This window comes from Panthera onca, chromosome B1 (genome assembly GCF_046562875.1).
Source record: "Panthera onca isolate mPanOnc1 chromosome B1, mPanOnc1 haplotype 2, whole genome shotgun sequence".
Lineage (NCBI taxonomy): Eukaryota > Metazoa > Chordata > Mammalia > Carnivora > Felidae > Panthera > Panthera onca.
Window position 1 is genome coordinate 132,185,608 of NC_138342.1, and position 27,983 is coordinate 132,213,590.

Here is a 27,983-nt window from a genome sequence, read left to right on the forward strand (position 1 = left end):
AATCCTCATTTGAAGTAATTTCTATATAACTTATAGGATGTTACTTAAACCAATTTCTAAGTAATTTGTCCCTGCATCTTTGGTGAAGTCTACACAGTAATCATTTTGGGGAGTGGGGGTAGAGATTAGTAAAATCAGACGTATTTCAGATGGGTCATGTGTAGACACAGCCTTATGCTCACCAATCTGGAAATTTGTCATTACTCATGAAAGACAAAAAGCATCACTAAGAGATGTTTATGACCGTTCTCTCTAATTTCATGCTTTTAAAAAAGTTTTTCTAAAGCCTTTGAGGGATAATTAAAAAGGCTTTGGGCCATATGGTAACAAACTATTTGGTATTGTGAAGGAAGAGATGTAATACCACTCTGGTATTTTCATATTTCTGTTTTTTATTATGTTATTCTCTCCTCTACAACCAGTTTTTCTCAGTTCTATTTTTTTTTTAAACGAAGCTATGGATTTTAGTCGGTGATTATTTTGTACCTCAAATAATATTTGATAGAAGAATAGTGGTTTCTTGAAAATAACAATAAAAAGGAAAAGTTTCCTACTAAGGATTATAATTATTTCTTGATTATAATTGTCAAACTCTTAGCTTAAAATTGATTTGTTATATGGTTGCAGAACCATACTACTGGAGCTTATATCTGTTTAAAATTGATATTATCAAATTTGTAAAGAGAAGGCAGTCTATAAAGAAAACCATTTTCAAGGGGAGAGGGAATCTTATGTATTGTTTGGATCGATTTTATACAGTGCTTATCCATTGTAGCCACTCCTATGGTATGCATATTTTTAGGAGATCCTGATGATTAGGACTTATGGTAGGGTTTCTTGGAAGGAAACTTTTCAGTAATGTCCTCAATTATTAGTTGGAAATATTTGGGAATTTTACTGTCATACAAGTGAGTAAATTCTTATGTATAATTTTCATTAATACACAAAATAGAAACCTTCCATTTTTTCTTTCAATAAGAAATTTTTTTTTCAACTTTTTTTTTTTTTTTTTTTTGATTTATTTTTGGGACAGAGAGAGACAGAGCATGAACGGGGGAGGGGCAGAGAGAGAGGGAGACACAGAATCGGAAACAGGCTCCAGGCTCCGAGCCATCAGCTCAGAGCCTGACGCGGGGCTCGAACTCACGGACCGCAAGATCGTGACCTGACTGAAGTCGGGCGCTTAACCGACTGCGCCACCCAGGCGCCCCTCAATAAGAAATTTAAAGATAATTTTATATGGGCAGTTTAAGTTTAGTTTATCTTTATGTGGACAGCAAATAATTCAAAGTACGGTTCCTAGAGAAAAATGGATCAAATTATTTTTTTGGAGTGGAATATAGATAATTAGTTGGCTGAGCAAGATTTTCCCAGGATACTTGTGTCTGACCTAACATGGTATTACTGAAGCATATTTCTGCCCCCACTCATTTCCCTTAACAAATTTATCTTCACTGAAATTTCTAAGATACTTAAAATATCTTAGTTTATGTCAGATTTTCTGTTTAGATGTGATTTGCTCATCTTGTTATCCCATAAAGAAGATATTATATGGAACTAGAGGGTTTTCATCAGCTTTTAATTCCATTATTAACATGGTTTTTACTTGAGTCCTCAGACCATAATTAACTTGTATTGACCTTATAGTTCCCAAAGAAAACCCCTATTTAGGTATAGTATTCCCAACTTGACTATGTTATTTAGGGATAAAATTAGCTTCAGTAAATGAAATACTTAGAGGGCACAGTTTGCTTTAGTCATCTATTTCAGATTTTATCAACCTTATCTAAAAGCTACTTATAATAAAAAATTGGACAATTTGTGTTTCATATATTTTCTCAGTTTCTAATTACGATCAGAGAGAAGACCTAAGACCCAAATATAAGCCAAAACTTTTGATTAAATACTAAAGCTTGTTTGGATGCACTACACAAGGCTTGAGGCCTTGTCTATAGGAAGTAACATAAAAATACTTACTGCAGTTGACTAAAATATGAGCGAAGATTGAGTTAGAGGCAACTGTTAGAGGAGAAGTAGGGAGAGAATTTAGGGAAGTGTAAGACTCAGAAATCAAGGGTCTAGGAATCTTTGATTAGAAAACACATGCCTGACATTTGGAGGTTGTTAAAGTAAGACAGGAACTATAGACAGCCAGGATGTTACATGTTGCTCTATGGGAAATAAGGATATAGGTTGAATATTGTTGTGGCAATATTCTGGTTTGCTTTTTACTTCTGTTAACATTGGAGCCTCTGGGCTTCAAAGAGTTGAAGCCTTTTTTGGGTAAAAATTCCTATATTTAGATATAGGAACCTTCAGAGGTTGCAAGCTTTTATTGGGCGGCTAAGGGTTGAGACCATTTGTTGTTGGTGGTGTGTTCTTAGAGGGGGAGGGGTGATATGTTGTTCATATCCTGCTAAATATTTATGTGTTTCAAGCACTGGGCTTTTCTGAGATCTTGAGAGGTTGCTATTGGTTCCTGGAGTCTCTCAAAGAGAGTTCATTGAGTATGAAATCACTTTTGGCTCTATTTTCTTAAATAATTTGAACCTACTTTTCTAGATAATGAATTTAACTACTATTTTAAGATGTTTTCTTTGTGTGTGTAGTAATTTTTTTTTTAGTTTGCTTCATTTTGCATCAATTTAATGCTATTTTTAGCATTATTATTTAGTCTTACCTTGATGATCTTTGACTATTGTATGTGATACAAAGTCATTTACCTTTTTATTTCAGACTTCTACAAGAATGTACTTTTAATATCCACATTGTTTTAGTATTACCATGCCCATTTTGAAGTTTGAAAAATAAAAGAGAAAAAAAATAGCCTTTATTTAGTTATTTAGTTAAATGATTATCATTGGTGTTAGGAAAATAGAAATTTTCTTGAAGAGTTAACAGGCATTTAAATGAGCACTAGAAGTTAGAGAGTTTACTTCTAGTGACTATTTAGTGGTCTTACCAGAACCCCAAAAGTTCTTAATGGGTAGTACTTTAAAATCAGTTTTTCAAAAATTTTGGGTTTTTTGGTCCCATTTAAAGTAAGCTCTGTTTTAAGCAGAATACCCCTAATAGAATAAAAATTGAAATCTGGGATTAATGCCAAAATTGAACCCTCATTTTTTTCTTTTATTTTGTTTTGTTTTTTTTTACTTCAAAATTGGAGACTATCTTCATCTTCATAATGTCATAGAATGACCTCCCTAACCTCACTGGAAACTGATCACCTAACTAACAGGATAAGAAATTAATTGTCACTTGTTTATATTTAGGAGCCTATAATAAGTGGGATACTCAGTGGGTTTAATACTTGTGGGCCAAGAGATAGATAGGTTCTATTCTACATATTTCATGTATGGAGACATCATGGGTCATTCAGAGTCACGTCTTTTTAAGTAATCATTTTCTATTTCATAATTTTGTATCTGTTTAATAATAGATTAGACTATCAGTGTGAATAATTTTGCTTTTCCTAAAACTGTGCCTCTGTTTTGAATACGGGCCTTCCAGTTTTGCCACTGCTTTCCCTTAGAGGATTCTTTGCCACCTGGGTGTGGGATAAGCAGAAATTGAGCAAATAAAGGAAGGTCCTGGAGAGTTATAGTTTTGAAGAAAGAAAGTCCTGGAGAAAAGTTACTGGAAGAAGGGGGGGTAGCCTCTGTGTGTTGGGAAATGCACTTTGTTAAATAATTTATTAACAACTGATCGAAGGCAAGGAATTTCTTGTTTCCATGTTTGTAGAACACTGACACACATGGCAGTTTTACTACACAAAGCTTTCAAACAGGAGTAAAGAACCTCTGTCGCAGACCAGCTTGTGCCATTAATTTTCATTTGACTTGTGTACTGTTGTTTTGGCTATGACCGATGAAGTTTATTTTATTTTTTTAGGCAATAAAACTTTATTTCTCACTGAAGAAATTCAAAGAGCCAATTTTTCTTATATGCCTCTTTTGAGGGCTAAGTGTACTTCTGTAAGCAGTCAGGAGCTAAATATAAATAAAACACGGTTTTTGGTCTTAAGGAGTCATGGTCTACTGAAGAAGGCAGAGATACAAACTCTGCATAAGTTGTTTTGAGAATACAGAGGAAGGGCATGCTTCCTACCTGATTTTGAGTTGTAGATCTTGAGGACAGTTTATAGGCAGAGAGGGGCACAATGTGGGCAAATACCTGTTAGAAAAATAGCATGGTGGTGGGTTTAATGGCAAACAGTTGTGTATAGTGTTTGCTTTGGGGACTTCAGTCAGGTTTTAAGGATTAGAAATTGAAAAGATGTGGATATTAGTTAATTAAAATTTCATCAGTCTTGCTTTTTAAAACTTTGCAAGTTGTTTTTTTTTTTTTTTTTGGTACAGCTATGATGGCTTTAGTTTTTCTTCTGAGCAAGTAATTTTTTCTGGATGAATCCAACCTAATTTGTGTGGACTATTTTATGTCATTTTATGGTCATCTTCATTTTGTGGCTGATTTGCATATTGTTTTTGATATTTGACTTTATAATGACATACATCATTAGAATGTTTAATTTTTTCATGGTCATGGACTGGTAAAATATTTAGATATATATATCCTAAGCATGATATAGCCATTATGTTTGCTATCCCTTCAATATCATTAAAATTAGGTTTTGATTTATGCTGTCACTTGTAACTTAGTTGAAAGTTATAAAATAGAAGGCACAGCAGGATGTGTGTTTTAATCTGAAAAATAATTGGTGCTTTTTTTCTTATGAGCTATCATTATTTCCAGATTGATGGGCAGAAAGCAAAAATAAAATTTTGATTTTAAAAATTTGTTAATAAATTGCTTTGAAACAAAGAGACACCATCTCCATTTTATTTTTAAATTTAGGAAATAGTTTTGGGAGACACTAAATACAACATAATGGTTGTATCCTATTATAATGAAATTTATTATAAATAATTAAAATAAAAATAATACTTTTAGAAGTTATTTTTTCCAGCTTTAATTACAGACCTAACTTTGATGGCACCATTTCAAATTGATATTTTAAAGAACAAAAATAAGTTGCTGAATTTGCTCTAAAATTCACCTAGTTAAATAAGAAGTAGGATTAGCATCAACATTTATACATTAATTTATTTTCATATGACCAAATGGTGAGACGAAAATTCCATTAACTCAACTATGTGTCTTTGCCCTTTGAGTGGGCCCACTGCTCTTGAAAATACACTTCTGTTCCTCTTGAAACTACTGTATTTTCCTGAAATATCATCAATCTGGTGTTACTCGTGATTCTTACCTTATTGATACTTTTGTATTAATGAACCATAATTATCATGGTGTTAGTACTGTGAGAGAAGTGGCTTATTTAACAGAGTATTGAGTAAAAAGTACAAGAACCTGTAGCCTCAGCCACCAACAAACTGTAACCTTAGATGGCAAATAAAATCATTTACTCTTTGTGCATCTCAGTGCCTTCACTTATAAAATATCAGGGTTTTACTTGGTGAGCTTTAAGGATTCCTTTATCCCCCCAATTTATGGTTTTGTTTAAAATACAGACAAAAATCTTATGGAGGACTAAAAATAATACTTGTTTTTTTTATGTGTACCAAAGTACATTTTTGAATTCAAATAGTCTTAAAACCAAGAACTGCTTTTGCAAGAATTAACTATCCATTTAATATCCCTTCCTATATATAATTGAAAGCTTTTATCAGTCTACTTCACAGCAGAACATCTGGTGGAAAAAAAAAAAAAAAAGGAGAGTCAGTCACCTGTTTTATTTGCATGATGACAAGTAATTGCTTTCTGGTTCTTTCCTTCCCTGAATTTGACAGTTAAATATAATCAAAACCAAGATTTTATAAAAACAACCTAATTACTTAAAAGTTTGGAAATTGGTTTTCTTTTGTAACAATCTAGGAAAATAATAATGTGTATGAAAACATACATGTGACCAGTATTTGTTCCAGTTGTTTCGTGTTATTAACTGGCTAATGTGATCTGTGATTTCATTTACTTCATACATTTATTTGATCATGTTTGATCCTTTATCCTACAATTTCTTAGTATCTTTGGTTAATACATTCCTAAAATACCTGTTCTTATACACATTTTAACAGTAGCTACTGTTTTATTTTTAAACTTAACATCTGTTTTTGTCATTTAATATTTAAAAAATAATGGTTTGTAAATTTTCCCCTCTTGTATCAAATGTCACAATAAACTTTGCATGTATACTCAATTCTTAGATGTCAGCAGCAGTGTATAATTTTGCCATGTGATGTCACCTAAATATATTTTTTAGTGTGGCTTTGAAAGGAAATTTAAATGTTATATTGATTTTGCTCTTCTTTATGGCTTATTTTTTTGCAGGGGTGGGTGGTTAGCATCAGTTAAATGTGTATGAGAAACTGCACTTAGTCTTCTGCCTGTCATGCCTTTGTTTATGCTTCCTATTTAAAATTTAGCAGACGATAATTGCTTATGCTGTAAGCAGTATAATTTAGTGAGTGGACTAGTGAATGGAGACAGAAGATGTTTTGGAAAATGGTTTTACTGTGATGAATTTATTCAAGTGATCATCTGTGCTTTTAACTACTTGAAAATTATTCAGTGTGGGTTGCTTCCAGGCTTTTTGGTTGGATTAAATATATCTAATTTTATTAGTTAATTTCAGATATATCATCTATTCTAGAGCAATTTATCCTCTGTTTAGAGTAATACATCTCTATGTAAGACATGGTAGGGCATTACCTCCAAAAATGGTGCACTTACCTCTGGGGATTCAAAACAAAAGAAAACAAAATTAAAAAAACCTTTAGTCTCCCCATCTAATTAGAAGTTTTAAATCACCAGAATATTAATAAGTACTTGAATTTTCTTGCTCCTTATATTTGTAGTATTGGCCTAAAGATATGTTAGTTACATATGAGGCATTATTTATCTCATAGTAAGTGACATTTGAACTATAAAAATGACGTGTATATGGATTTTTTATACATAATGTAATTCATATTTTAAGAAAATGATTTGTCTAACTATATACCTTCCTGCATTATTTTGATTCAGTAAATACAATCTATATACCACATTACTAGTGAATTAGTGAATTCTATGATTGTATCTGTAAGTTAAAAAGTAGATAGTAATGCAATTATTAGAGAACAGTCTGTTGTAATTTTATTGCCTGATAATTTGGTGAGGGCGCTTTGAAACATCTCTTTTGTGTTTAAACTGTGTAGCTCGTTTTTATATACAACTCAAGGGATTGGCATTTGAATAAATAAACTTGAATAAGAAAATGTAAACTAGGATATACAATTCTATCTTCCTTATTCATTAGATAACTATGTTGACCTTTGCTTTTCATTTTCTTTTATTATGTTTTCTAAGAATATTATTAATAGAGATACTTTACTTTTTTATTTAACTTTTTTTTTTGTAATCCTGTTTTGTATGTAGATTTTTATAAGACTACAGAGCAAGCCCATTAACCTAATATTTTTTCTTGTTACCTTTGTTTTCAGCAGTACATGTTCCAGTCTGCTTGTTTACTGGCCAGGTTATGGGGTAAACAAATCATTTTGCAGCTTATGTGCTATATATGTGTATGGCTTTTTTTTCTTCCATTGCTATGTTAATGTTTAGTTCAAGGGTGACTAAATCCGTAGTTATGAATTTATGAAAATTATAGATTATTTTGGGCACAGGATTTATAGGATTCCAAGTGAGCCAGTATGAGTCTATGGAAAACAGGTTTAACGTTGTATTCTGCATTATAAAGTTACAATTTTTACCAAAAGTAAAAGAAATAATCCAGCCGGGATGATTCTTACCTGTGTCTACTATGTGTCTACCTGTTTCCTTGAGAGCTCACAAATCAAATTTCGTTGTGTGATCAAGAATCCCTTAGAGATTCCTTGGTATGAAATTTAGATTTATCAGGTACAGAAATAGTGATGATACCAGAGTATTGGAAAGTTACTCCTTCTCCCTTAAGAACAAGAGGAGAAAAGGACATGTTAAGCAAAAATAGGATTGCTTGCCCTATGAAAGCACTCTCCTAGCTTCTGAGGGGGTTTTCTGAATGTGATGAAAGGATTATTTTTCTTTTTTCACTTCATAAATTTTTTCCCATATGATTTACTTAGTAGTAGACTTAAGATTTTTAACTTCTTGTATTGCAGTGCATCTAAGATATCTGGGATTTTTCTGCTCTTTTTCCAGTCATCTACTTTTTATTTATATTCCAGCATTTTTAAAAATCTCACCTCTCTGATTTTTAAAAATCTTTGTACTTTTATTTACTTTTACTTATTTTTATTTATTGTAGTTTATGTGCAAACAAGGAGTTACTACATTAGTGAACATGACTTGGGAGAGAGATAGACAAACTCTTCCGTTAATTCTCTAAGGCCTCTGAAAATGGATTGTTGATGTCAACCACTCTTTAATTTGAATTGGTAAATGAGGGAATTATTTCATTACCTTAAGATTTCAGGTAATTTTTTTTCAGTTTCTTTAATATTTTATATTGAGAGTTTTTCTATGACAAGAAAAATTCTGTAGTCCACTCCCAAATATTTATATTTAGATATGGGGTATGAATAAACCAAAACTAAATATTCCAAGTATAATTGGCTTATTTATTTATATTTATCCTGAGATGCTGTTTAAATGTATAGTTCATCAGTTCAGGGAATTTATGTATCCTATTATAAAACTCAATAGGAAAAGTTGGAAACTTACCCTCAGCTCAGCTTCTTATTGGGGAGGGATGGCATTGTTTCATATTGATGGAATGCATGGACTTAAGTAGAATATTTATCTTCCCTCTGTCTTTTCTTTTTTCTTTCTTTTTTTTTTTAAACTGGTAATGGATGGCTTATTCCCTTTAATCTTACCTCATTCTATGAAAGATATGGATTATTAAAAGTATGTAAAATAAAAAAGGATTCAAATTTTAAATGGAAAGAATTGAAGCAACGGGGAATTATGAATAGGAAAATAAAGCCAAGCAAAACTAAACAATTTATTGTTTAGGGATGTATGAATATGTGACAAAACCAAAGAGAAAAGCAAGGGAATGATTAACACTTAAAAAATAGGATCATGAAAAAAATTAGGATCATGATTACTTTCAGGGTTAGAAGGAGAGATTGGAAATGATGCAAGAGAGACTTCTAAGTTACTGATAATTTTCTGTTTGTAAGCCTGGGTGGTGAGTACATGTTTTTATTTTTTAAATAATGTAACCTGTACATTTATATATTACACCTTTTTCTGTTTCTATAACATTATTTAATAATTAAGTAAATAAGCTGCCAAAGAATGAAAGTTAGCTAGTCAGCCAAGAGTAAGAACTTGAATTATTTTGTCAAAACTAGAATGAGTCATTATACTATAGAGATTCTCAAATTAGTGTAATTCAGGGTAATAAAGTTGTGTAGTTTCTAGACCATATATTTTTATTCTGCTCAGACTGTATCTGAAATGTTTTCTTTTGGGCCCCAGAGTTTAATTAAACCTTGACAACTATGGAGGACCTGGAAACTCTGTAATGTGAAGTAGGACAGTGAACAACTAAAGAATTTGGGGCTATTTAGACTGTAAATACTAATATTTATAGGGGAAATATGATTGCTGTCTTTAAATGTTTGAAGAGCTGGTACATGGAAGAAAGACTTTAATATGAAGCTCCACAGGTTAGAATTAAATCTAATAGAGGAAAGTTTCAGGGAGGCAGATTATGATTTAATATAACCCAGAACTGTGTAAGTTTTTAAAGTACTAAAAACTCTGTATCACTCAGTTAAAAAAGAAAAAAAAATTAATGTTTATTTTAAATGTTTATATTGCTAAATGTATGGGGAAAGGTAAGATTCTTTACTAGACTATTTTAACTCAGAATTATCTTCCTTAACAGTGCTTGGAGTGTATTAGCTTGCTGTTTTGAAGTCCTCTGAAAAATGTACTTTTTGAAACTTTGACTAAGAAAGTTTTGGCATTCTTATTCTTAAATGAATAACCCTTTTGTTTATTATTATTCACTCTTTTAGGCTTTCTTTTCTCATACTTGGTTTATTAACTGTTAATCCTGGTTAATATGTATGTTCATTAACTAAATACTGAACACTGCTTTTATAAAGCCCTGAGGATTTGTAGTGAATCAGACCCAGTTGCTGCCTGCCTTCATAGGGTTTACATTCCATTGAGAGAGATACTCAGTTACAGTTCTGGTAAACATTGTGAAGAGGTACAGGGTGTATGAGAAGATGTAGTTGGATGACCTGACCTAATCTGGGATGAGATCAGCTAATAGTATATTGCATTTAGAAAAAATTTCAGCAAAATAAAATTCACTACTTTAAATTTTGTATAGCATATAGGCTTCATAGACTAAAAGAGCATGGCATTTGGAGCCAGATTTCCTGAGTCCATATCCCAGCTTCATTACTTATTTGGAAAAAGTTATTTTAATCTCTTTGTTCTTCAGTTTCCTCATCTATAAAATGGGAGTGTTAAGTTTTTATCTCGAAGGGTAATTGTATGTATTAAATGAATTAAAATTTTAAGAGGCCCATTATAGTGCCTTTTGTATATTAAAATGTGCCATATAAGTACTGAAAAATAATATTTATTCAGAAAACAAATCCAAGACAACAGAGTTTCCAATCACTTATGATAATAAATATTATTAGTAATAGTAATAATAGTTAAGATTCTTTGAACACTAACCATAGGTGCTATACTAAATGCCTTTATATATTATTCTGATTCTGATGCCTCTTTTAGGTAAATATTACTTTAACATCTACACTTTTTTTTGGTAACAGATGAAGAAACTTGAGTCTTTAGTAGAGTAAATAATTTGCCCAGGATCCCTCAGTTAGCTAAGAGGCTGTTCTTTGTAACTTCACATGATTCTACTGAAAAACTGACCTTAGTCTAATGTTGAGCATATGAGAACAGACTGAATTCGTAGGATCTTTTCGGCCAATTATGCTTCTAAAAGTTAAAATGAATGAGATGGGTCTTTGGTCCACGCTTTACTTCCTTTTCAGAGACCATTTTATCTTATCAGCCCTTCAAGCCAGTTTATTAGACCACTTGAGTGTAGTGTGGACCTCAGAAATCTCTCAAGCCTAAATGAATCGTTCTAAATTACAAAGATCTTATAAACAGACCCTTGTTTACAAGCTAACTTTGGGATTTTTAAGCTTACTTTAGGATAAGCATTGACAACCAGTAGTACATGTTGTATCAAAGTGGTGGATGATAAAAAAATTTTTTTCCATCTATCAGATGCTAGACAGAATTTCAAATAGGCGGAGTTTGTTTCTATCTATTTCATGGTCCCCTTGTTGCTTGGTACTCTCATTTTGTTCTCTGATTATATTCAAAACATCTAAATACATGATTCATCCATATAATTTTTCACTCCACTTATATTTAACTGTGTTTTTTCATTGTTATTTCCTTGCTTAGGAACCTACCAATGGCTTGCTGTTGTGGTACCATCAGGTCCTCTGAACTCCACATTCTCTTTTTTGGAATGCTCTAATGTTTTTCCCCATCTTACCTAACCATAGACAAATACCCTTTGTTTTGATCATCTGAATTTGCCATGCTTATTGGTACTTCCAGGCTTTTCCTAGTGTCGTTCACTCTGCTTAGAATATTCTTCTACTTGCTTTCATTTACTTAACCTCTTACATTAAGCTTTTCTTAGACACAGTAACTGAGAATTGTTACTTCTTGTTCTTCATAATATTACTCAACGATTCAGTAATTTTTATATTACTATTTACTGTTATAAAATTTTTGATCCATCAGGATTATAAAGCCAAGGGACTTTGTACATATGTTTTTTTAAAATTTGTTATTATTTTTCCTGCATTTAATATTTAGCATGTCGTGCTTTTCAAATAATTGAAAATGATGTACATGCTGTAAGATTAAAAGGTAATGATTCTTAGGAAAAATAAAGTTTGCCTGTGCTTTGAGCAGAAAGTAAAAAAAGATTGGAAAATAAATGTCTTGAGTTGGTAGGTACAGAACAATTACATTATGCATGGTGGTTAACAGGACACTATAGATTTATATTTCAATTAAGTAGAAATAATCAGTATCTAGTTTTTAAAATGCTGATTAAATGAGTATTTCAAAATAGTGAAACCCTTAATATATAGGCTGAGTCATGTGGGTTATTTTATGTTAAAGATGTATATATTTTATTTATATGTATAAATGAAATTTGTATAGTGGAAGAATAGGAGATTATGATTGTAGTAGTATAGAATATACTAGATCATATTACATACAATTTTATACTTTTCATTGACCATTATGATAGCCTAAGTTCATTACACAAGCCACAGTTATATTTAGTGCCATCTATAGCATTTGTTAAGCCTCTACGAGTGGAAAATAATTGGCAATAGCTTATTGTATGTTATTTCTAAACTTGAGGTTATAATAGCTTGCATTTCTTCTTCATTCTTCTACACAGGTACAGACTAAGAAGATGGAATTCTTTCAGTTTATTTTTCTAAAGGCAGGAAAAGCCCTGAAAATTCAGGTTGCTAACATAGATGCCTTATTTGGAATATACTGGAATCCTGTGCATTTAGTTATTTTCTGTTTTGAAAAGAAACGGCAGTATGCCATATCTGAGAGTCTGAAAAACAGTTCTTCATTTTGCATACCAGTTACTATAAAATTTATTTAGAATTCTTTTTCAAACTGATAACCAGTAAAATCTTCTTCAGAGATACACAGTATGCTCATATGATTAGTCTTAAGTGACTTTTAAAACTTTTCATCACATGTTTATAGAACAGTTCATATCTACAGTGTTAGGTCTTTGTGGATACAATGAAAATCAATACCTCAATTAGCAGGAGTTTTACTAGTTTATCTTTTTTGGCCTTTATTCCTACATAACAGAAGACTAAAAATAATGTATCTAATGATTGCAGTTTCATAGAAAACAAGATCCTGTCTGTGAACTTTGAGCTTTAATGTATCCTATTGACTTTCTGACATGCCTTTTCGTTTCCGTAGTTTTTCCTTGTGTCTTGATTACTGAATAATCCCTTAGCTAAATAATCACTTGTGTTATATAGCTGAAACTAAAAAAAAAAAAAAAAGGAAAAAAAAAAAATTCTTCTGAGGTAATTTCTTGGAATATATTTATTAACAGTCATACTTTTTCAAGGGAATGATGCTAACAAATGGCAAATTGAAGTACTAGCAGTAACCTTGTATTGACATTTACTTGAGATTCTGCTGATGGTTTTTACTTTTACTTTGAGGATTATCATCATCTTTTCTGTATATTAACAGAAATGTAATTGTCTTAGATTGACAGTTTAAATCCCAGCATTTTTCCTGTTAAATTTAACTAAAGATTAACAAAAAATTAATTGTAAAACTACAGGTGGTAGTATGTGAAAGCCTTATGGAGGGAAGTCTGAGTCCATATTTAGTAATAATTTCAATTAGCATCTCTACTGAAAATCACCATTATAGTTTTTAAATTACTCTGAATCATTTTTATTTTTTTTTGACCATAATTGTATTATAATCGGTGGTATTATTTTTTAATTGTAACTATAAATGATCAATTTCTCATATATGTATATCACTATATACACAAATGGTAACTGTTGTGATTTCCCTCCTTTTTTAACTTTATAAGTTATTACATTATGTACAAACAGAAAAGTCCACAAATTGTGACTGTGAGCTTTGTGATTTACCACAGAGGGACCATGTCTGTTTAACTACCAGATGAAGACATAAAATATCAACACCCCAAAAGGTTCCTTTGTTTGTAGCCCCACCCACACATTACCTTCTCTCTTCCCAAAGGAAACCATCCTTCTCACTTCTGTGTTTTTGAAATTTATACAACATTTTACATACTTTTTGTCTGGCTTCTTTCAACATTATGAATAAAGATTGGTCCATGTTGTGGCAGTACTGTCCATTCACTCTCACGGATTCCAGTATTCCATCAAAATGTTAGGATTTATTTGCTATTTCTTTTTTTTAATGTTTATTTATTTTTGAGATAAAGAAAGAGCACGACCAGGGGAGAGGCAGAGAGAGAGGGAGACACAGAATCCAAAGCAGGCTTCAGACTGTGATCTGTCAGCACAGAGCCTGACATGGGGCTTGAACTCACAAACTGTGAGATCATGACCTGAGCTGAAGTCAGATGCTTAACCAGCTGAGCCACCCAGGTGCTATTTCTTTCGTTGGTAGAAGTTTGAGGTGCTTTCAGTTTGGGCTATTTGAATAACGATGCTGTGAAGATTGTTTTGTTTTGTTTTGTTTACAATTTTTTACATGTTTATTTTAGAGAGAGTGCAAGCAGGGGAGGGGCAGAGAGAGAGGGGGACAGAGGTTCTGAAGCAGGCTCTGTGCTGAGAGCAGAGAGCCTGATGTTGATGTCGGGGTCAAACTCAAGAACGGTGAGGTCATGACCTGAGCCGAAGTCAGATGCTTAACTGACTGAGCCACCCAGGTGCCCTTGTGAAGATTCTTGCATACGTTCCTGTTGAATACATCGGAGTAAAAGTGGGTCATATTTTTAAAACTTTAGTAAATAATGCCAGCTTTTCAAAGTGATTATATAAATTTACATTTCACAAGCAGTATATGGGGTTTCGGTTGTCCCACACTCTTGCCAACACTTGGTCTTTTAGTTTTTGAAAATTTTGAACATTTTGGTTAGCATATATTACTATCTCATTGAGATTATAACTTTTATATCACTGTTTACTAATAATATTGAACATCTTTTAATAAGGTAATGGGGCATTAAGGTATCCTCTTGATGAAAATGTCTTACTTTAAGTCTCTTTTCTCTGTATTTTATTGGGTTGCTTGTTTTTTTCTTTATTAAGATACAAGCCCTTGTTGGATACATATTTTACAAATACCTTTGACGTTGGTGGCCTGAGCTAGGAGAGAGAAAAGCCATTTTCACTCAGTTTTGGTTCCCTGCCTGAGGTGCTGACCCAGTTTGTTGTCAAAAGAGTTGGTCAGAATATACAGATCCTATAGGGTTGTGTCATCCTCTCTTAGTAATTTTTACTAATTCTAGTTAGCCCTAGCTTGCTTTTATAACTTCCATGGCTTTGCCTGATCTACCTATTTTTTCTCATCAAGACATTGCAGCATTTTAGCCAGGCAGTACTTAACTCATTTGTTAGGAAAATCAAGATGTGGCTAAAGATCAGAGGCTCAATAGCAAGCTGGGTTGTAGCAGTGATGTCAGTCCACTGATTGTCTTTAGAGAGTGAAGGATGGAAAAAACAAATTCTTACTGATTAGACAAACATGATCTGCTAAAGACACGTGCTTTTGTAGAACTTACTATCTGGTGTTTTTCTGGGAAAAACCGTAACTGCTTTATTTGAAACAAAATATGCTGCATTTGAAAATAAATACCTTCTTCTACTGTGTGGCTTGCCTTTCTACTCTATTCATGGTATATACTTTGAAAAATACAGAAGTTCTTACTGTTGGTATGTTCAATTTATCAATCTTTTAAACTTAGTAGTTTCTGTCCTGCTTAAGAAAACTTTGCTTACCTCAAATTCACGAAATATTTTCTTATATTTTAGAAATTTTTTATCCTTTAAATTTAGTGTGAAGTATGTGTTCAAGTTTTATTTTGCCTTCATATGTATAATCATTTACACAGCACTATTTATTGAAAAGACTACTCTTTTCCTGTTGCTTTGCAATGCCATCATTAGTGTAAATCAAGTATGTTATGTATATGTGTGTGTATGTACACTCATGCACACCTATCTACACATACATGCCTTATCCTGGATTCTTTATTCCATTGATCTAATTTAATTTACTACATTGTTTTGGTTACATTACTGTGAAAAGTCTTAATATTTGGTATAGAGAGTATCTTTATCCTTTCTTTTCCCCTCAGTTACCTTGGCTCTTCTCAGCCCTTATATTTCCATATGAACTTTACAATTAGATTGTAAATTTATACACAGTTTATACCAAAAAGAAGTCTTACTGGGACTGTGGTTAAAATTTAATTGCTTCTATATAGATCAATTTGCAAAGAAATGACACTTTATAGTATTGGAACTTCTGATCCGTGAACATGATAGATCTCTCCATTTATTTAGGCTTTCTTTAATTTCTCCAAACATTCAATAATTTACCGTGTAAATTTCTCCTGCATCTTTTATTAGATTTATTTGTAGGTATTTAATGTTTTCCAATGCCATTGTAAAAGGTGCTTTTTAATTTTGATTTCTGATTGTTCCTGTTTGTATAAATACAATTTATTTTTTTATGTATTGAATAAAACTATTTGATTCTAATGGTTTGATCCTACATTATTTAAAATTTTCTACCTACACAGTCATGTCAGTTGCAAATGATGAACTTTTTCCTTCCTTTCTATCCTTAAACTTATCTTTTTTCTCTTGCCTTATTGCACTGGCTAGAACCGCTTGTCCAGCATTGAATACAAATGATGATAGAAGGTATCCTTTTAAACTTTCAATATTTCTTCATTAAGGTATGATGTTTATTGTAGCTTTTATTATTATTTTTATTAAAAATTTTTTTTGATGTTTATTTTTGAGAAAGAGAGACAGAGCACGAGTGGGGGAGGGGCAGAGAGAGAGGGAGACCTGGAATCCAAAACAGGCTCCAGGCTCTGGACTCAACACAAGCCCTATGGGGTTTGAACTAGCGAACTAGGAGATCATGACCTGAGCTGAACTGAGCTCGGACACATAGATGACTGAGCCACCCAGGCGCCCCTGTTGTAGCCTTTATTAATATAAGCCCTTTGTTACATTAAGGACATTTCCTTCTATTCCTAGTTTGTTAAGAGTTCTTTTATCAAGGATGAGTTGTGTGATGAATTTTATCAAATGCTTTTTTGCATCTACTTAATTACATTATTTTTATCTCTTATTCATTTAATGTAGTGAATTGCATGGATGTTTCAATGTAACATCAACCCTGTATTTCTGAAATAGATGCAGTTTGGTAATCATACATTGTCCTTTTAATGTACTGCTAAATTTCATTTTTGATATTTAGGATTTTTACATCTGTGTTCATTAGTGAGATTGGCCCAGACCTTTCCTCCTAAAAATAGGAAGTTTTTTTTCTCTTTGATCTTAGTTTAGAGTTTTCAGCCTTTCTGTTACTGCAATATATGTATATTCAGGCTACAAATTTCCCTCATAAAGTATGGTTATAGCTACATCAGTTATGTTATGCTGCATTTTATTTTTATAATTAAAAAAAATTTTTTTAATGTTTGTTTATTTTTGAGACAGAGAGAGACAGAGCATGAACGGGGGAGGGTCAGAGAGAGAGGGAGACACAGAATCGGAAGCAGGCTCCAGGCTCTGAGCTGTCAGCACAGAGCCTGACGCAGGGCTCGAACTCACGGACCGTGAGATCATGACCTGAGCCGAAGTCGGACGCTTAACCGACTGAGCCACCCAGGTGCCCCTATAATTTTTTTCAAAATATTTTATTTTGATTTCTTCTTGAACATGGGTATAAAATTCTAAATACATGGAATTTTTGTAGTTACATATATATGTATGTAAACTCCAACATCCACTCTTAACTTACTGAAATCTAATACTAATTAATACTTTTACCACATTCTAGACAATGTAAGAATCTTCATATTTCTTCTTTCAGTTTGTATAGTGTCTTGGTATTTCCATATGTTTTAAATTTGTATATTTTAACCACTGCATACCTAATTATAATTGCTTTTTGTTAATATACATTTGTATTCATTTACCACTTACATATTTATCATTTCCTTTACTCTTCATTTCCTGTGAAATCTCTAAACTTCTACTATGATTGTTTCTTTATATTCTGCCCAAAGAACATTCATTATATTTCCTTTGGTGTGGATATGCTTATGACAGATTATCTCAGTTTTATTTACCTGAATATGTCTATGATTTATCTACCTTTTCATTTATGTAAATTGTTATGTGCTGTCAAACCGTATATATGGGTACGGGTATTATACGTACCTATATATATGTATATATACATTTTTTTTTTTAGATCAGTTATTTCCTCTAGCCCTTTGAAGTTATAATTCCACTCACTGTCTTCTGGCTTCCATGGTTTCTGTTGAGAAGTCAGTGGTAATTTACTTACTGCTCCTTTTAACCATAAACCCTTCCTATCCCTGGGAAAGTTTTAATATTTTCTCTTTGTGATTTTTGGAAGTGTCATGGTGATGGACTTATACTGTTTTCTTGGTCTTTATCTTAACTGAGACCCTTCACCACTTCTGAAATCTGTAGATTAATGTTAATCATTTGTTTTAGAAAGTTCTAAGTTAATCTGTTTTCAAATACTGTTTTTGTCTCATTTTTTTCTTCCTTTTTATAATGGTATTCCAATTACACCTATGTTAGACCTCTTTAGTGTATCCCATGTATGTATTCTACATTTTTCATTGTTTTGTATGGTTAGTCTGTGTATTTTCTTCAGACCTTTTGTTTGGTTCATGAATTCTTTTTTTTTTTTTTTTTTTTTGTAATCTGTGTCTAACATGCCGATAAAACCATTTATTTGGATTTATTTCTCAGTTCTAGAATTTCATTTGACTCTCTATGCTTTGTATTTTTTCTTCAATATTTTCAGTCTTTTATTTCCTTTAGCATGTTAGGCATAGTTATTAATATTCAGTTCTGAAAACTTTATCTAAATTCCCTGTAGATCAGTTACAGTTAACTGTTGTTTCTGTTGGTTTTAGGTCACATTGTTTTATCTTTGTATGACTGATTATTTTTGATTGAATGTCAGATATTTTCTATGAAAAATATAGAGGTAATTTGAAAGCTAGCATGTTGTTACGTTTACTCAGAGAAGATTTATTTTGCTTCAGAAAGATGGCCAAGGGACTGGCAATCCCAGATTGCCTTAATCCAGGCAGGGACTGGGAAGAATTGAAGTTGAATTTAGTCTCTTTAAAAGTTGGTCTACTTCTAGTTCAGTTTTATTCAGATTCTAGGCATGCCTTATCACTAGCTCTGCAGCTCTAATTTTGCCCTTTTAAAAGGCACGGAAATTTGTCTGTCTCCTGTTATCTTCCCTTGTCTGTCAGATCCCTCTTGAGTTGGTCAGTCCTTCTAGGGGAAACACACCTCCAAAAGATGTGTAAGCCACTTTGAGTTTCCTTCTTATCCAAGATAATGGTCCCATAATTCTTCACTGTCTTTCTTGGTCCTTCTCAGTGCTTTCAGATGGATATTTTTGCTTTTAATAATTACCTACATTTTCTAATTCTCACCAGGAGGGTTGATTGAAGTTATCTAATTTCATCATATAAAAATCAAGAAAATATTGTGAATTTTTTTTCTGCTGAGTACTCTTTAAGATGGCTATTTAAAAATCTGTCATTCTGTGTGGATCATCAAACATTTTCATTTGTTCATACTTCTTTGCACAGTATCTTAGCATGGAGTTGGATGTACATCCCTACCAGAAAACTTTATGGGATATAAAGAGATAACCACTAAAATGTATGAATGTCCAAAGTTGTACTATACAGATATGGTTACATTAGGCTTCAAGTAGATAAAGTTTAGCTGTTAATAGCATTTTTTTAAGCTTAGTATTATTTTGGCCATCTATATCTTTTTAAGACCGAAGGAAAGGATTTTGATATTTTTCACATTTGTTTAGGTTCTTTGGCTATCTACTTACCAGAAGTTAGGCAGTCTTATTTGTTTTTAGTCCTTTATTTTATTAGTAGAGTAGTATTTCTTGGAAAAACCAATTAATAAGGACTTAATTTGTATAGGAAGATTTTTTTTTTTTTGGTAATGTATTAACTCAGACTTTTTGTTCAGAATACCTTTCTCTTTGTTCATCTTTGCAGAAATTCAGAAATTATTTGTCACTTGTTTCTTTTGTTCTCTAATTTTATTTTCCTATTTACTGATCAGAAGGTTTTTAACTAAAGTTATCAAGGATTCCATGCACTTCCAAGATTAGGGATAACTAAAGACTCCATTCTTTTCTGTCTTCACTGCTTACAGACAGGGAACACAGTCTCTTCAGCCTGGACCTATATAGAAGAATTTGGAGAAAATAAACAGGTAAGAAAAAGTCTTTAGGAATGTTAAGTGATATATTTAGTTTTCAGAAAGTCAGTTACAAGTTATTCTTATGGTTATAAGAAGATATATTTTAAATTGTCGAATGAAAGCTTGTGAAATACTTTGATTATGATAGCTTTATTTAATTATAGATTCATTAAGCAGAGTTTTAAAAAGTTAAACTAGTTTCCATATTTCAGGACTTCTTAAAGCTTATAAACATACTAGTGTAACGTTTTGAACCACCAAACAGGATAAACAGTATTTTAATGTAGATGTAGTGGGAGTGAATGTAATATGTAGATTATTCAACATTTCTCAAACTTCTCTGAAGAATTTTTATCTATATTTTCGAACTAATAAAACCAAAATTATTTTTGATACCATTTAGAATAAAAGTTATGTTTACTAGGATTCACTCTTTAGTTTTTCCAACATTCTATTGAGAAGGAGAAGTTTTAGTAGGTTGTTAAAGGTGGTTTATAGTTTGAATAATGACTACCATTCAGACCATTCAGACTCCTTTTCACATGTTGAGGCAAAAAGAATGTTGTTGTTCCCTGAGCAGAATCCATGTACTAGTTCTGTGTTTTTGAGTAAGGTATTTCATCTTTCTGTGCCTCAATTTCCTGGTTGTTAAAGAAGAAAATAATAGTACTTATTGTAAGGCTATTATAAAGATTAAGGTAGTGCTGATGTTGTAGAGTTATTTTTGGCACTTAGTAAGTACTCAAGTATAACTTCCTAATAGAATTCACACTTCAGGTATAAGGAAATCTATTTATTATGCTTGAGGCGTATAACTTTATTTTTATAGATCTTAACATATAAATTCAAGTATGTGTTGCTATTCTCAGAAATATCTTTTCTTAAAAGTTTTTGTAGTTCAAATTTTGAATGATGAGGACTAATTTTACTGATAGAAATGAAACTTGAAAAGAGTTGCTATCTTTCCTAAGGCTTTTTTTCTTCTCTTTACTTTTGCCTAGATAGTTTTTCTAGTGAACTGCAGTTTTTGAGCCATACTGAAGCCTAGGTAAACTGTAGCTCAGATCATAATTTTCTGTCTTATCAGTTCCTTTTCTGTTAATCTTTTCCAAATGGTTTAGAAATTGTCATTAAAAGGAATTTGACAGAATCTATTAAACAGAGGTAGCAAACTGGAAGCTACAGATATGGTTTGGTCTCCTTCGTTTTTTGCAAGGAAAGCAGCTTGGTTTAATTTCAGTACAAATAGCTAGACTCCTATTTTACATTTGGTCCTCTTTGAGTTCTCTGTTTGTTTGTTACATTTTAGCCCCTGAGGGCATTTGAATTTGTGATCACTGTGTTTAACATAGTTCAAGAAGTTTTCTGTTCTGCTTTCAGTGTTTTCCTATCACATATTGGCCCCATTAAAAGTTCTTCCCAAAGTGATTTGCAAAGTTGTTCAGTGAAATGACTTTCTAAGGTCAGACAAATTTGGGAAAAACTGTGTACTATATACTGCCCTTGGAAAAATCATAATGCTTATTAGCATGTTGAAAATCATTGTAGTAGCAGTCTGTGTAAGTGTTAAATCCATTTTGACTAAATTTTTTTCAAGATTTTATTTGGCTAAGGGATTCTTATTTTGAAGTCCTTGAATTGTATGGGGATATAGGTTATGAAACCCTGAAACTAACTCAAAGAAATGCTTGGGTTTTGTTTATAGCCTTATTGAGGTATAATTTACATACAATAAAATGCACATTTAAAGTGTACACTTTGGTCAGTTTTGATTTATGTCTACATCTGTGAAATGATATCATAATCAAGAAACAAACATTTCTGACATCCCTAATGTAACGTTACTCCTTCGGCCTCCTTTCCCAGGTGACCTGATTGCTGGCACTGTATATTATTAGTGTGCTTTTGCTAGAATTTCAGACCTTTGTTTTTGAAAGTTTAAGTTACAATCTTTAGATAATTTGGAATGAAAGTTTTAATTTCTTAAAAATAAAATTACAGATATCTGACAATTATGTTTATTTAAATTGTTATGTGCTGTCAAAAGTTTCACAGTAAGAATTTGAAACCCAAATTATTCTTTCAAAATTATATGGAAAAACAACCTTGTGAATTAAAAAAAAAATTACTTGAATTAAAAACAAAAGCAGATGATTTTTACCCTACCCCAAAACTGAATCTGAGAAATATAATTACTCTAGTAAAAACAGAGAACTAACAAACTTATACTTTATAAGAAAGGAGTTAGAGATAATAACTTTCATTCTTATCCAGCTGCCATTACTAAGATTAGCATTCTCAAAGCCTCCTAAAAATCCTCTTAAAACAGAAGAACTGACCTAAGTTACTCTGTGAGCCTAGTCTTTCTTAGAAAAAAAACATTGGTCACTTCATGTTTCCTCTTGCTCTTTGCTGTCAGTCGCCTATAGCAAAAATTAAGTAGAGGATAAAAATAGGGTTTTTTGGTCAGAATTTAATTGCAATAAGGAAAGTAAATGAGGTAAAAATGCCAGTAAATTTGATAATAACTGTTGTATTGATAATATTAATAACTCATGTATTAGCCAAAAGTATTACTTAAAAATTTCTAGTTAATGACTTTTAAGTATGTCATAGGCTAAAAGTTGTTTAATAATTAGCAATTTTGAAAATTCCTTCCTCTGCTTCATAGTTAGCTCTTGGTATTTTTTACTAGGATGGAGAGTACAAAATAATGATAAATGTTATTTACATTATAATATAGTATTTAAAATCTCTGTTTAAACCCAGTCATGTTTTTGTGTTGCGGTATGTACAATCCTGTTAAAAAAAACGCTTTGGCAGCTAGAGTACAGTGAAAGAAAGTAACTGAGTCATTTCAGTTATGGCTGTTTGAATGTTAGAAATTGAAATAATAAAATGGTGACGTGAGGAAATTTTTAAAGACATTTTAATAAAGATCCCAAAGAAATCTAAAGAAGTGATTCAAATATGTATTAAAGGTAGGGATATGTGTTAAAGGCATGGGAGAAATGCATTTTGTAGATCAAAGTAATGAGGTGGTTCATTCTCATTCATTGCTTTTGGGAGGGTAAAACAGTATAGCTTTCTTGGAAAACAGTTTGGCAGTACCTAAAAAAGTTAAACATAAAATTACCATTTGATGGGGCACCTGGGTAGTTCAGTCAGTTGAGCTCCCAACTCTTGATTTTGGCTCAGGCCATGATCTCATGGTGGTGAGGTTGAGCCCCACGTTGGGCTCTGTGCTGACAGTGCAGAGCCTTCTTGGGAATTTTGCTCTCCCTCTCTCTCTGTCCCTATCCCTGTTCCTGTGTGCACACTGTGCTCTCTCCCTCTCTTTCTCTCTCTCACACACTCAAAATAAATAAATAAACATTGGAAAAATTACCATATGACCCAGCATATCCCATTTCTAGTTATTTACTCCAGAGAATGGAAAACATGTGTCCATACAAAATTTTGTACACATTATTATTATTATTATTAGCAGCATTATTCATAACAGCCAACAGGTAGAAACAAAGTAAATGTCCGTTGACTGATTGGATAAACAAAATGTGGTATGTTCACGCAAGAGATATAAAAATGAATGAAGTTCTCATATATACTACAACATGGATGAACCTTGAAAACGTTAGTTAAGAAGTCAGTTAAAAAAAGATGACATGAATTTATATCAAAAATCCAGAATAGGCAAATCAATAGAAACAGAAAAATTAGCAACTAGTGGTTGCTAGGCCTGGGGGAGAGTTTGGGGGGGTGGTGACTGCTAATAGGTACAGTTTTTGTTTAAGGTGATGAAAATCACCTTAAGGTGAGAAAGGATAGTGGTGTTGGTTGCACAACTTCGTGAATGTTTTAAAAAACACTGAATTGTACACCTAAAAAGGGTACATCAGAAAGAGGGAGTGGATGTGAAGGTAGAACTTAAATAGTTAACAAGAAAAAAAAACAATTATGAGGAATATACTTATTAACGGAAAATTGAAGAGTGTGGTTAGAAACGAACTAAAAGAAAAAGCCAAAATAAGTATATAAGAAGACACTTTCATTGAACACAACTTAAGGTCTCTATTAAGGAATTCCTCTCTCTTTATATGAAGCAGAAAAGCAGAGAATCCATGGTGTTTGCTCAAGATGTGTAAGACAATTAAAAACAAACAAAAAAACTAGACACAAATGGAGTAAAGCAGTTTACGTCCATTGCATAGATTTTCACTGAGAAATGTACTGGTGGTATTCATCTCTTGTGTTGGACAGAGAAATGTAGTAGACCAACTTACATCGCTTACAAAAGTGGGATTGACAAGTAGGTGGTGAATGTGCCGCCAGTCTCTGCACTTGCTCCCGTGTCAGTGGCACAACAGTTACTAACTATTCACTTTCCTGCTCATTCTAGACTCAGCTTCCAAATCATTTGGAATTTGGGATCCTTTTAGCCATACTACTTGATTAGAATTGGCACGTAAGGTTAAGCCTATATGCTAGTCTTTATATAGATCAAAGTTATTCTGTGAAAATGTTTATATTCATTCAAGATATAAATACAGAATTCTAGAGGATTTGATCAAAATGCTATCTCTGTATTAGACCAAGTTACTCTCACACATTTTTTTCTTTTGTAAAGGGCCTTTTCTTCAAATGAAATTATTAGATAACATTTAGCATATAAAAAAAACAAGGGAATGCAGAGCTGTGTGGGTTGAAATGCAAGTGTCGGGCTGGGCAGGTGCAAGCTGCAGCCAGGTAGCTTAGCGCACCATCTACTGTATTTCTGTTCCCCTAGCCATGACAACCTCTTGATATACTTTCCTCAAGATTGCCAGAGTGAAAAAGTTTGGTCAAGTAGAGTAGTTTCCTAGGAATTAGGAGGCCTAATTTTTAACTTGTTTTTCTTCAACATTGGGAGTATTGAACGGTCACTTAATCAACCGTCTTTTGTCTGTGTCATTTTTCAGTGAAAAGAGGTGGTTGGAATTAGAAGCTACTGAGGACTCAACCGATCCCTGGTTTATGATTTTGAATTAGAGAATTTGATTAGTTAAAAACTTTATTAATAATAAGCAACAATAGAAAGTCAAGCCAATAAAAATGAACAAAAGGCTTGGATATATATCTTACTAAAGAACATATTCAGATGGGCACTGAATACATTATTAGTCACAAGGGAAATCCAAATTAAAACCAAAATGAGATACCATTTCACATTACTGGAATGGTCTGATTAAAAACTCTAGCAATAAATACCAAATGTTGGTGAAGATGTGGGGCAGCCTGAGCTCTCATAGTTTACTGGTGTGAATGTAAAATGGTCACACCATGGAGAATGGTGCAGCAGTATCTATTTGCCCTATGATTCAATAATTTTAATCCCAGTTATTTACCCAAAATAAATGAAAACATATATCCACAAAAAGAATTGTGGAAGAATGCTCATAGTAGCTTTATTCGTAATAGAGTTTAGAAACAGCTCAAATATTTATCTGTCAACAGGTAAATGGATAAAAAACATGGTATATACATACAACAGAATACTGATGAACAATAAAAAAGGAATAAACTACTGACATACATGACATACATGGATGAATCTTAGAAATTATATTGAGAGAAAGAAGCTGGACATAAAAAGAACTTAAAAAATACATTTTATGTGAAGTTGAAGGATAGGCAAATCTAAGCTATCGTGAGAAATCAGAAAGTGGTTGCCTCCAACAGAAGGGCTGTTGATTGAAAGGGAGCACAGGGAGCTTCTGGATTGGTGGATATGTGTTAGATCTTGTTTTAGGTATTGTTTGCATAAGTTTATACAATTCTCAAAACTCCTTGAAATGAACACATAGGATGTATGCATTTTATTGTATGTAAATTGTACCTTAATTTAAAAAGAATATTAAAGACAGTTGAGTAATTCTGAGTGTAAAACTCGTATCATTCCCTTCAGAAAGGGAAAGGGGAGTATAGATCCCAGTCTGAGGCAGAAACAGTGGGATTGAAGAGCTAAGGATGTTCATTGGGAAACAAAACCAGGGATGGGCAAGTTAAGTATGTGGTAGGAATTTTGACTCACTTATTAATTTGTTATTTCATAAAAGTCAGTGATTCTTTCTGATTTTTATTTTCTGTGATTGTGTGTTAGAGCTAAGGAAAACATGACTTTTCTAGGTTTATGTCACTAGTTACTATTTGATAATGTGTTTTCTAATCACCCAGATGTGTTTTTCTGAATATGTTTAGATTCTTACATTGCAATAAAATTTATTTTTGAAATGCTTGTAAAATCTTAACAAACATTGAAGCTTTCATTTCTTAAGCTTTGTAGTATCAGGGGGAAATTTTTTTTTCTTGGTTTATCCTATATGAATAAAGTCTTCAAAATCAACATTTAATTTTGTATTTTAGTCTCTTTAGAAATGTGAGAAGACCACAGCTGATTAGTGTGTTTTTACCTAGGAGACCATTAGGAATGCCCATTTTCAGACCTAAGTACTATGCCAGTAGCCAATTGCCTGGCTGTCTTCTTTGTGAAATGATTTCCTGAAGATACCTCTTTTATTTATATTTCAGTGAATAGGTTGCATTAACTGTTGCATGGATGTCAGCCCCAAGTGAAAGTAATTTCTCTGAAAACTACATTTTCCCTGAGAAGTCTAACAGTTAAAAGATCTGTTTTTCTAAATCATATTGTCTGTGACTGCATTGTTAAAAATTGAAAGAGCTAGTTGTATTGTAGATACATGGCTAATAAGGAATTGATTATATTTGTGTAATAATCTTTAGGAGGAGAGAATCAGAACTTTTTTTTTTTAAGCAATTGAGTTATAGGAGCATTAAGGTTTCTGTCAATACTAAATACCATACCCTTCAGGCAAAGTGGATCCTTTAAGAGAAGAAAAATAATTCTGTGATACCTACTTATCCTACTTTGGATATTAGAAAAGCAAATGGTATCAGAGTAATTCTTTATCCAATTTCAAAATGCTGAAAATATTTTGAACTGGATATTTTTAATGTATTTTTCTTCTTGGAACAGACTGCTCTTATTAATCTTATGGGTACCATTAATAAAAAATAAAAAGATTATAAAATTAATAAAGTTAAGAGTTTTATGGTGCTAGAAATTAAACCTATCTTTAACTGATTTTTGTTTTTTCCATTTTTTTTCTTAACTAGGTCCTTACTGATGTTGCTTGAGCTTACTCTCCTGCAGTTGGTCTCATTGCTGTTGGCTAAATATTAAGTCCCATGACAACATTCAGTTAATGCTCAATGTTTTAGGCCTCATCTATAATACCAGGAAAATATAGAAAAAAAACCTTATTTGTACATTGGATTACCTAATTCCTTTTCTTTCCTTCCTAGAAACACCATGACTTTTATAAATAATCATTTTATAGTCATTGTCAGACCCTTGGCTTTTACTACCCTAAAGAACATAGTTGAGTTTTTGGAAAGTACAGGATTTACCAATTTGGTCTTTAATATTCATAAACACATATAAACATTATAATTAATGAAGCAGGAAATTATTGGTGCATAAGATGAATGTTTATTGTGGAATAGTAATATTTCAAATATAATTGGTTTTTAAAAAAATAATTCGGTTTTAATTTTTGGGTTTTTCTATACTATAAGTTGATAATGGTTTCTTGAAGTTAATTTTATAAACATGATTCATTTTATTGTTTTATGGTACAAGTAGGAACTCTAATGTTAAATTGGTGTATTGAGTTAATACAAACGTTTATATTAGTATTTAAATAATGAAATATTGGTCAGTTAGTTTACACCAAATGTTTTTGCAGTCCAGGGGAGAATGCTTCGGCTGGTTTGATGCCTAATACAGTTTCAAGAAAAAATAAGCAAATA

At 32.2% G+C, this 27,983-nt stretch overlaps 1 protein-coding gene across 6 annotated transcripts in view; it reads left to right on the top strand.

Annotated features, from left to right (window-relative positions):
• Positions 1–27,983, top strand: part of RBM46 (RNA binding motif protein 46) — a 49,227-nt gene that overhangs the window by 19,863 nt on the left and 1,381 nt on the right. The window contains exons 5-7 of one of the 6 annotated variants that reach the window (XR_009616123.3): positions 16,470–16,543; positions 20,067–20,126; positions 27,288–27,440. The exons of 2 other annotated variants lie outside the window; for them this stretch is intronic. Coding sequence is in view for 2 of the 4 variants with exons in the window: in XM_060653933.3 (XP_060509916.1) it covers positions 20,067–20,122 (56 nt within the window). In the remaining 2 variants the exon portion in view is untranslated. Of the gene's footprint in view, positions 1–16,469; positions 16,544–20,066; positions 20,127–27,287; positions 27,441–27,983 lie in introns of those variants that run through there. 3 more of the 6 variants (XR_009616124.3, XM_060653933.3, XM_060653934.1) reach the window with 3 other exon arrangements.